This window comes from Rhinolophus sinicus, linkage group LG11, assembly GCF_036562045.2.
Source record: "Rhinolophus sinicus isolate RSC01 linkage group LG11, ASM3656204v1, whole genome shotgun sequence".
NCBI lineage: Eukaryota > Metazoa > Chordata > Mammalia > Chiroptera > Rhinolophidae > Rhinolophus > Rhinolophus sinicus.
Window position 1 is genome coordinate 3,091,103 of NC_133760.1, and position 10,084 is coordinate 3,101,186.

A 10,084-nucleotide genomic window follows, 5' to 3' on the forward strand; every position below is an offset into this window, starting at 1 on the left:
ATCGGAGCTTGGCCCAGTTGCGCTGAGGCGAAGGCCAGGCTCCTCATCATGTTGTTTTCTTGGTCTTTGGGAGGGTAGCCAATCTTTCCAAGGCCATGCACATATCCCAGCCACTGTGAGAGTTTACATCCCCAAATGTTCCCAGGCAGACCTTCATATATTCTATTCCTTACAGATCCCCAGGCAGAGTCAGTTGTAGAACACCTCCAGCAAAGGTAACAGAGATTGACAATATCATGGTCTGTTGCACATGCCAGATGAAGGCTACCATGGCTGTAGTGAGCAGTGAGATTGACGGGCAGGGATAGATGAGGAATTGTTTTGTACTCAGTGAATTTGAAATGTCCATCAGACATCCAAGAGGAAACAAACTAGTTGGACGTATAAGTCTAGAATTTAGGGGAGTGTTTCAGTCTGCAGGTATGTGGTACCAGTACCCTCAAGCACCAGCAACATACCTGAGACCTGTGGAACAGTAAGGTTGGTACATTGTGATGTGGGATACAACACGGAAGTACAGGGTGCTCAGTAAGAGGATGATAGGACATTTTCTAGGCTCGGCTTGTGTTCAGTTATTTGGAGGAGAGTTTAAGGAAATATAGCTTTGGTCTGAAGTGGATGCTGTTGACTATTGAGATGTGGGGTTAATTCTATGATCAGATATCCTAAAATTTGCTACCTACAAGGCAGGGGAAGGAAGCTGCACTGAAGCAGCAGGTGATAGAAGATGTAGCTGTCACTTATGTTACCCAGGAAAAGGGGGCTATGTGGTCATTTCTGTTTGCACAGGGTTCTTGTTTTTGTCTGTGCTCAGACACAATGATAGGGTAATTTTGTCTTTGTCTCACTCAATCATGGTCACTGAGTGGCCTTGACTGAGGTTGGTGTTCTGTGAACTTGTTTATATTCAACAAGAGATTCCCAGAGTTTAGAGGTGATTTCCAGATCAGCTACTAAAAACAACATGGCCTGACCTCCTGGATCGCCCTGAGCTCCTCTTTCCCCCTTCCAATCACAAGCCCTACTGTGGCATATAATTTAAACCTGATACAATAGAAGTTAGCCCTACACCTGGACTTCTAGGCAGAGAGAACATCCTGAGCAAAGGTTGGTGTGTGGGAGTGATCCTGGGCATTTGAGAAAGTGAAAGTACAGTATGGGGAGATTTGAAGTCAAGGCCTGGGGACTGTGGTGGCCCACCTGAGGGGCTGGTCACAGAGGCCTCCCGGAGGAGGTGCATTCTGAGTTCACAAATGATGCTGATACTGCGAAATCAAGGACCCAAATTTGGGAGTCAGCGAATTCGAGAAACATTTAATGTTAACACTACACAAATCCCCCACGAGTGAGGTATATTCATTGTTCAATTTAAATCTCAGGCCCCAAAGCTGAGAGACGTGAAGCAGCTCTTCAGGGATTAAAGTATGGATCACCTGCTGGAGACCCCTGAGGACGTAGCATTGTCCCAGGTGACCACGGAAATCTGGATGCGTCCCCTTTAAGATGCCCGTTAGCCTTTCAGGACGTTATTTCCCCAACTTTCCCTACTACTGGCCTTCGCGCTGTTGTCCTGGACAGCCGGAAAAGTACACACGGTTGGAGTGGATGTAGTGCATAAACTGCATTACCCAGAAGTCTCTGCCCGGCGCCTAAACGTTGCGTCAATGGCAGCCCGAAAAATGGGCGTTTCCTGCTGCGGGTGAGGCAGAGGTGGAACTTCCGGTGCCGTCGTCCTGACGTCTTTATCTTGTGCCGGGCCTGTCAGGCAGTCCGCTCTGGCTGTAGAGGCTCCAAAACCTGGGTGGGGTTCGCTTCCCGCGCGGCCCTTCGGAATCCAGCCGGAAAGGACGATAAAGGAAAGGACGTCCCTCCACGCCTTTGTTACGACCCCTGATCCCCGTCCGGGGACGGGTGGCCCTGCGCCGAGGTGTCCGCCCGGGCTGCGCTCTTTTCGAGGCCTTCGCGCCCGCGCCCTGTCCTCGTCCGCCCCCAGAGGCGTCACCCTGAGACCTGTGCGCGTTTTTAACTGGGGGACGGACGCACCGTGCGACGGTCAGCCCAAGGTCACCCGGCCCTGTGGAAGTGTGGGGTTTCGGCTGAGTCTTAGGTCTGCTCTCGGGACTCCATGGCGGCTGCGGCGCTGACGGACCGGGCTCTGGTGAGTGGAGGGTCCCGTAAGCCCTCACTGACACGGATCTAGTGGGTGGTGTGTTCTAGGACCATCATCACTTCGCCCTCATCGCTCCCTCCTCTCAAGTATAAAGGCCATGGAGGGCGGACACTCCGGCGGATATATTGCGAGGTGCTCATTCCCAGTGTCGATGGGATGAGGTGTGCAAGGGTTTCCAAGGCACGGGAGCCAGCTGGTACAAATACGTGGAGATGAGAATGAGTCAGGAGTGTTTCGGGAACCGCGGGTCTCTGTTATGTCTGGTGAGAACAGGGAGCAGGAGGTCAGGGGTCAGTCCTGGAGCGGGAGCCTGAGGAGCTGGGCCTGTGTTCTGATGGTGGTGGGAGCCATGGGAGGTTTGGAACAGAGGAGGGAGGTGATCTGACTTAGGTGTTAACAGGCTCCCTGTGGCTGCAGAGTGGAAAAATTGGGGGGCAGGGGTGGTGGTTAGGGGGTGGGCAGGGAGAATAAGATGGAGTCTACTCCACTAATCTAAGTAGGTATGGTGGTGGGTGGACCAGAGTGGTGGCAGTAGATGTTAGAGAAGTTTATGGGTTTGTGTGTGTGTGTGTGTGTGTGTGTGTGTGTGTGTGTGTAATTTGTTTCAGCTTTACTGAGGGAAAATTGACATATAAAAAATTATGGAAGGCTTCACAAACTTGCGTGTCATCCTTGTGCAGGGACCATGCTAATCTTCTCTGTATCATTCCAATTTTAGTATATGTGCTGCCAAAGCGAGCACTTGTATAAGTTTTTAAAGTAGGGCCAACCAGATTTTCTGATGAGACATAGCAATAATCTGGGACTCTTCACTTGTCCTTCTGTCTACACTTGAGTCTGGGAGGTTTGGGTGGGTCATTTTTAGCCCAGCATCCTGAATCTAGTCCAGAAGTTAGATAGAGAGGTTCCCACTGGACAGCCAATAGGATGAGGACTGGAAGGGTGTGTTAGTCCCAGGAACAGCATGTGCAAATGCTTGGAGGTAAGATTGAGCTGGGGATCCTCAAGGAATCTCATGTCTGAATTACTATTGGGAACAGGGCTAGGAGTCAGGTAGGAATGGCAGGCTGAGGAGATGGGCCTCTTCTGAGGAGGGTGAAGGACATGAAAGATTTGGAGCAGAAGAGAGATGGTCTGACCCAGATCTTAATAGGTTCCATCTGCCTGCTGTCTGGTTGTGAACAACATGGGTGTGAGGGAGGAGCTATGAGTGTTGACGGTGGCTGGGGAAGTGAGAGAATTTGGTGGATTCAGGATCTTATAAGTGATGGGGTTTTTCAATGTGAAGAGTAAACAAGAGAAAACGAAGAGTCGTGGGTGACCCCAGGGTGGTTTTTTTCGCTTTAGTTGGTAGGACAACAAGACATGCCAGCAACTGAGATAGAGAAGTTGGTGGCAGGAGTAATTTTTCAGTGGTTACATCGAGACTTAGGCTTTCGACGTGTTTAGTTTAAGAAATCCCAAAGACCCCCTTAGTTGAGGCATTGTGCTGGACATAGGATTTTAAGTTCTGGTTGGAGAAGTTCAGATGTGGCAGCCAGTGTGTGGAGTGGGGTTGAGCTGTGGGTTAAATTTAGGAGGGATTATCTTCAGATAGTGGTAGTGCCGTTAATAACAAGAAAGTCAAAACGTGTGACTAAGGACTCGGTATCTTCCTTAAGCACTTGGGTGGCAGTGGTACCTGTCACAAAGACATAAGGTCGTTTCCTGGACACCATGTGCAGAGTGGCATGGGGGTGGAGTGCACTGGAGGTGCATATAGTGTGGTCAGTGGTAGTGGGGTCCCAGATGTGACAAAGGTGTTGTTCAAAGGGTGATGGACATGTTGGGAGGAGTGTGAACTGACAGCCTTAAAGTTGTGTCTTGGAGGCATGGTCTGGATGGCACCAGGGGAACTGACTGGCAGCAAGGTGTTCTGGGCCCTTCCCGCCAGACCCATAACTTACAGAGTATCTGTCTGCCCACCTGCCTGGTTCTGTTCGGGGCTGGACATAGTGATCAGAGGCCTGGTGTCTCCTCTGAGTTGGGAGGCTGGGAGGAGAGGGACCAGGGGTTGGGTATGTGAGCAGATAGACTGGGGGTTCCTGTGGGCTCAACTTCCCCATCATGGCAGGGCTGTGTGACCTTCGAGGACGTGTTCGTGTACTTCTCTCGGGAGGAGTGGGAGCTCCTTGAGGAGGCTCAGAGATGCCTGTATCGTGATGTGATGCTGGAGAACTTTGCGCTTGTGGCCTCACTGGGTAAGTCCCTGTTTTAGTTGACAAATTTCCCAATTTAGTGGCTTAAAACATTAAAAATTCATTGTCTCACATTTGGTGCATCAGGAGTCTGGTCACAGCTTACCTGGGTGCTTTTGGCTCAGGGTCTCCTGTGAGGTTTCAGTCAAGCTGTCAGCCAGAGCCATGTTCTCATTTGAAAGCCAGTTTCAGGAAGAGTCCACTTAGAAACTCACTCGTGTGGCTGTTGGCAGGATATAGCTTCTTTCGGTTTGTTGAACTGTGAGCATTAGTTCCTCACTGGCTGTTAGCCAAAGCCCTCTCTCAGTTCCTTGTCACGGTGGCCTTTCTGTAGTGTACCTCGTAGCATGGAAGATGTCTTCCCTCTGAGCAAAAGAGCAGGACAGAATACCCAGGATGGAAGCTGGTCTTTTTCTCACCTGACCTTGAAAGTAACATCCCAATATGTTCGCCATGTTCTGTTTCTTAGAAATGGGTTAATCAGTCTAGTCTATAATCAAGGCTGATATAAGGGCATGAATACCAGGTGGTAGGCATTCCTCAGGCTGTCTTCGAGGCTACCTTCCACAGACCCTCACGCCCACTCCAGTGTCCTTGTGGGTTGGTTACTCCCATGTTCCCTAGGAGCAGCTCTTGGTGTCCAGCCAGATCAGTGAGTCTTCTCTCCCCCTTCTTTGGTTATGGGTGCCAGGCCTGGGCTATGTGCAGCGTCCCCTTCCTCGCTGAGCAGTCCTAACACCTGCTGCTCAGAGCCATGAACGAACAGGTTAGGGGCTCAGGGCCTTTTCAGTCTGCTCAACAGATTCTACATGGCGTGGGCACTCCACATCCAGGTGAATGTCCAGCTCCATGGTGTCCCAGGTTCTGCCGTCATTCTCTAGCTGACATCTTCTGGGGCCTGACTATGCCAGGAATTGCAAGTACTGACCTGGTCACTACTTGCAGAGGTCACAGGACTGTTCTGCCAAATCCCCCTGTGAGGTTGTTTTTTTTTAACATTTTGTTTTCTTTGAGGGGATAGATACCTGGGCCACTCATCTATCCCTGTGTTTTCTTCACCATTTCCATCTGCCAGAGCCCATGTAGTTGTCCAGTTGGAGAGGGTCAGAAAGCCCTGGGTGCCTGACGGGGCAGACCTGACTCCCGCCACAGTGAGAGAGGCCCCGAGAGGGCCTAGCCCAGTAGAACAGGAGCTGGAGACAGTGTCATGTTAGGACTGCTTTCAGAGTGTATCTTCAAACTGCTCTGCATGCACCAATGTTTTTTTGTCAAGGCCAATAGCTACACCTCATTTATCCCTTTCCTTCCCCAGTCTTGGCACTTTTTCCACTTTTCATTGATCTTGTGGCTTCTGTCCCTTGGCTGTTTCCCCACTTCTCTGGCCTTTGTGTCTCATTCTTTCTCCCTGCTCCCTCTAATGTGTCATGAGCTGTGCACACATCCTTGAATCATCGTGAAGAACCAGCTACCTCCCTGCAGTCAGATTTCCCTTGGCCTGGACAGAGCCTTCTGCACAGAACTCACCTGCCACCAGCAGCTGAGGACCTGCTGAAACTCTTTTGGAGAAGAGTGAGTTGGAGACCTCACCTCTACTTCCTATGCTGTGCACCATCATTGTGTCTTTAACTGTCATTGGAGTCCCTCTGTTCTGTGGCATTCAGAGGGCCAGGACTGACAGTGGGCCCTTTTTCACCCCCATCCTGGCTCCCTCGTCCTGCCCACAAGCCAGTAGACTCATTCCTTGGTGTGTCACACACATGTAATAGGGCTGCTACTTCCCGCCAAAGTCAACCTGCACTTCACCAGCATTTCTTTGCTTTCAGATTGCTGGCGTGGAGCAGCCCCTGAGGACTCCCCTTCTGAGCAGAGCATTTCCGTAGGAGTGTCACAGGTCAGGACTCCTGAATCAGGTCCATTTATCCAGAAAGCGCACTCATGTGAGATGTGTGAGCCACTCCTGAAAGGCGTTGTGCACCTGGCTGAACACCAGGATTTACACCCTGTGCAGAAACTGTACACATGTGACCCATGTGGGAGAGGATTGTTGTTTGATGCAAACTTTGACCAGCACCAGAAGCGACATAGTGGCGAGAATCCCTTCAATGGTGATGAAGGTGGGGCCTCATTTGTGAATAGCTGTGCAGTCCACATATTAGGGAGGCCCTGTACTTGCAGGGAGGAAGGGATGGACTTGCTGGACAGTTCTGGCCTCTTCCAGCACCAGCCCACTCAGTGCGGGATGAGTCCATGCAAAAGGACAGAGTTCATGGAGTCCTTCCCACACAGCACCAGCCTTGGGCAACACCAGGAGGATCATGATGGACAGATGCTCTTCAATTGCAGTGACCATGGGAAAGCCTTCCTGAACACCTTCACTCTTCTTGACAAACAGATAACTCATACTGAAGTGAGACCCTTTAGATGCCTACCATGTGGAAATATGTCCAAGGAGAAAGCGGCTGTCATACATCACCGAAAAATTCACAATGGAGAAACTCCACATGTATGTAAGGAGTGTGGAAAGGCCTTCATTCACCTGTCCCACCTGAAAATGCACCAGAAATTTCACACTGGGAAAAGACATACATGCAGTGAATGTGGCAAGGCCTTCAGCCGCAAAGACACACTTGTGCAACACCAGAGAGTCCACACGGGAGAGAGGTCTTATGACTGCAGTGAGTGTGGGAAAGCCTACAGTAGAAGCTCCCACCTTGTCCAGCACCAGAGAATCCACACTGGAGAGAGGCCTTACAAGTGTGGTGAGTGTGGGAAGGCCTTCAGCCGTAAAGACACACTTGTGCAGCACCAGAGGTTTCACACTGGAGAGCGGCCATACGAGTGCAGCGAGTGTGGGAAATTCTTTAGCCAAAGCTCTCACCTGATTGAGCACTGGAGGATTCACACTGGGGCAAGGCCTTACGAATGCATTGAATGTGGGAAATTCTTTAGCCATAACTCCAGCCTAATTAAACATCGAAGAGTCCACACAGGAGCAAGGTCTTACGTGTGCAGCAAATGTGGGAAGGCTTTCAGCTGTAAAGACACACTTGTTCAGCACCAGATAATTCACACAGGAGCAAGGCCTTATGAATGCAGCGAGTGTGGGAAAGCTTTCAGCCGCAAGGACACACTTGTGCAGCACCAGAAAATCCACACAGGAGAGAGGCCTTATGAGTGTAGTGAGTGTGGAAAATTCTTTAGCCACAGCTCCAACCTTATTGTGCACCAGAGAATCCACACTGGAGCGAAGCCTTATGAGTGCAGTGAGTGTGGGAAATGCTTCAGCCACAACTCCAGCCTCATTCTACACCAGAGAGTTCACACCGGAGCAAGGCCTTACATGTGCAGTGAGTGTGGAAAAGCCTACATTAGTAGCTCCCACCTTGTTCAACACAAGAAAGTTCACACTGGAGCAAGACCTTATGAGTGCAGTGAATGTGGGAAATTCTTTAGCCGCAACTCCAGCCTCATTCTACACCAGAGGGTTCACACTGGAGAAAAGCCTTATGTGTGCAGCAAATGTGGGAAAGCCTATAGCAGGAGCTCCCATCTTGTTCGGCACCAGAAAGTTCACACTGGAGAAAGGCCTAAGGAATGCAACAGTTTTGGTGGCCCTTTAGCTGCATCTCTTAAACTTGTTTAGTACCAGAAAGTTCACATTAAAGAAAGGCTGTGTGAATGCAGAAAACCTGCTGTGTCCTTGTTCAACCTCATAGGATTCACATTCAAGGAAAGCTCTGTGAGTACCTTTTGTGAGGGAGGCATCAGCCAGCAGGTTAACCTTGTACATTCATGTATCTATCCTGGGGACATTCCCAATAAGTACCACGTAGGTGGGAAGCTTTCAGGAGGTATGTTGCACTTTGTAAAACTGTTCAGGGACCTTGACAGAGTTACATCAATGTCAGTGCCTCGGCAGAAGCCATCTCATTGCTGCCAGTTGTCAGGGTCCCACAATGTGTGTCAGTCACGCCAGTGTGCTCAGGGAAGGCGACCCTCCTGCACTCTGTCTCTCATTCCCGGAGGGAATCATGAGTGTTCTGAGCTCACTGAAGGTCCTCATTTCCTCCCCCATGACTGGCCAAAAGGATCTGAACTGGAGTGTGTTGGGGATTTCCAGACAAGATTTTCCTTCTTCATGGACAATGTTGACTGTAAACATGAGAGCCATGACTTATTCGTCCTGCTTCCATATCACCCAACTTTGGAACTGCCTGCCCCATGCTGCTCTGGTTTGTGCAGTGAGAAAGGCTTATGGTGGCAGTCTTTACTTTGGGGAGTGGACTGTTCATTGTGTAGAATGGATTGAAAATAAATTGGGTCCTGCCAGCATGAAGGGAATTATACCTTTTGTTGGCACCAACTTTATGTGCCTCAGAAGGGACAGCAGGATGGCAGAAAAGTCTAGTTTGGCCTCATTTACATTGCTGCCCAAAGCTTTCTAGAAAAGACTGAAGAGCTTTGTGTGCCTAATCCTGGGGCCTGGAAGTCAGGATTTCCTGTGAGCCGAGTTCATTCTGAGAAGGGCATAGCTGGTGTCAAAATCTCCAGTGCTTCTGGAAGCAACAAATTGGGTCCCTTGAAACTCAGGAATGTCCCCTATTCCACAGCACTTTTAAGGAATTTCTATCTCCTGGACCTGTACATGATCCTGTCCCTGATGTCCAGAATCCCATAGACTGGTGTCATTGATTGGAAAGCCTACAGTACTGGGTGGGAATCATAATTTGTCCAGAAACACTGAGATAATATAGTGAGGATGACTGGCCAATGAGAGGAGATGTGTCTTCTAGAGAAGGCATCTGTAAATGTCCATGTGATTTTGGCTGAGTGGAATGAGTACAAAAATTCTTAGGACATTCAGACGTCTGTATCTCCTGTGGCCAAGGCCCCCGTCAGAGTAAGTAAGGTAGATTCCTCTACCTCCCTGGGCTGCTGATATTATGGCCATCGCTGCACAGGCAGGAACCACCGCACTGACAAAAGAAAGATCCAGGATATGACTTCTCTGACCCAGCCAGCATTCCTCATGTAGAAAGTGGAGATGGACTTCATTGCTCTCCAGTTTTTGCTGACTTTGAGGCAGGGCTCACCCTCCTAAATTGTGGGGAGAGAGATATAGTAGAACCAAAATAATTGACAGGAGTCATGTTCAAAGAGGGATGATAAATATGGATTTTGGGGGGAACGTTTAGTTCTTAACAGCTTTATTGAGGTATGATTGACATGAAATAAACTGCACGTATGTAAAGTGTAAAATGTGTTATGTTTCAGCATGTGTATGTATCTGAAAAACCATCACCACAAGCAAGGTAATGAATGTGACCAACAACCAAAAGATTGCTTGTGTTCCTTGTGTCCCTTTATAAGCCTTTCCTCAGTCCTTTCTAGACCCCTTTCCCACAATTCACAAGCAACAGCAAGCAATTTCTAGAATTTTCTGTAAACGGAATCATATGGTATGTACTTTCTGGGGAGTGGGGACTCTGGCCTTTTTCACTAACCATGGTTATTTTGAGATTAACCCACCTTGTTGCATGCATCGATGTTTATTTATGTGTATTGCTGAGTATTATTCCATTTTTTTCATCCATTCAGCCGTTAGTGGATATTTGGGTTTCCAGTTTTGGGCTATTGCAAATAAAGCTGCTGTGAAGATTCATGTACAAGTTATCAC

At 49.2% G+C, this 10,084-nt stretch overlaps 1 protein-coding gene and 1 non-coding gene across 2 annotated transcripts; one reads left to right on the forward strand and one right to left on the reverse strand.

The window, feature by feature from the left end:
* Positions 1-1,639: 1,639 nt before the first annotated feature.
* Positions 1,640-10,069, forward strand: ZNF304 (zinc finger protein 304). The gene is made up of 3 exons (XM_074315381.1): positions 1,640-2,158; positions 4,284-4,410; positions 6,231-10,069. The coding sequence occupies exons 1-3, from the start codon at positions 2,126-2,128 to the stop codon at positions 8,048-8,050; spliced, it is 1,980 nt and encodes a 659-aa protein (XP_074171482.1). The 5' UTR covers positions 1,640-2,125; the 3' UTR covers positions 8,051-10,069.
* On the reverse strand, positions 2,806-2,912 carry LOC141567751 (U6 spliceosomal RNA). Its single transcript, XR_012490580.1, has one exon. It is a non-coding gene; the product is annotated as a U6 spliceosomal RNA (small nuclear RNA).
* Positions 10,070-10,084: the final 15 nt, after the last annotated feature.

Bases quoted from the DNA above. Each gene is read 5' to 3' on its own strand.
- ZNF304 (XM_074315381.1), top strand. From the start codon at position 2,126: ATGGCGGCTGCGGCGCTGACGGACCGGGCTCTG. The intron at 2,159-4,283 runs GTGAGTGGAGGG...CCATCATGGCAG, and splicing joins CGCTGACGGACCGGGCTCTG to GGCTGTGTGACCTTCGAGGA. The intron at 4,411-6,230 runs GTAAGTCCCTGT...CTTTGCTTTCAG, and splicing joins TGCGCTTGTGGCCTCACTGG to ATTGCTGGCGTGGAGCAGCC.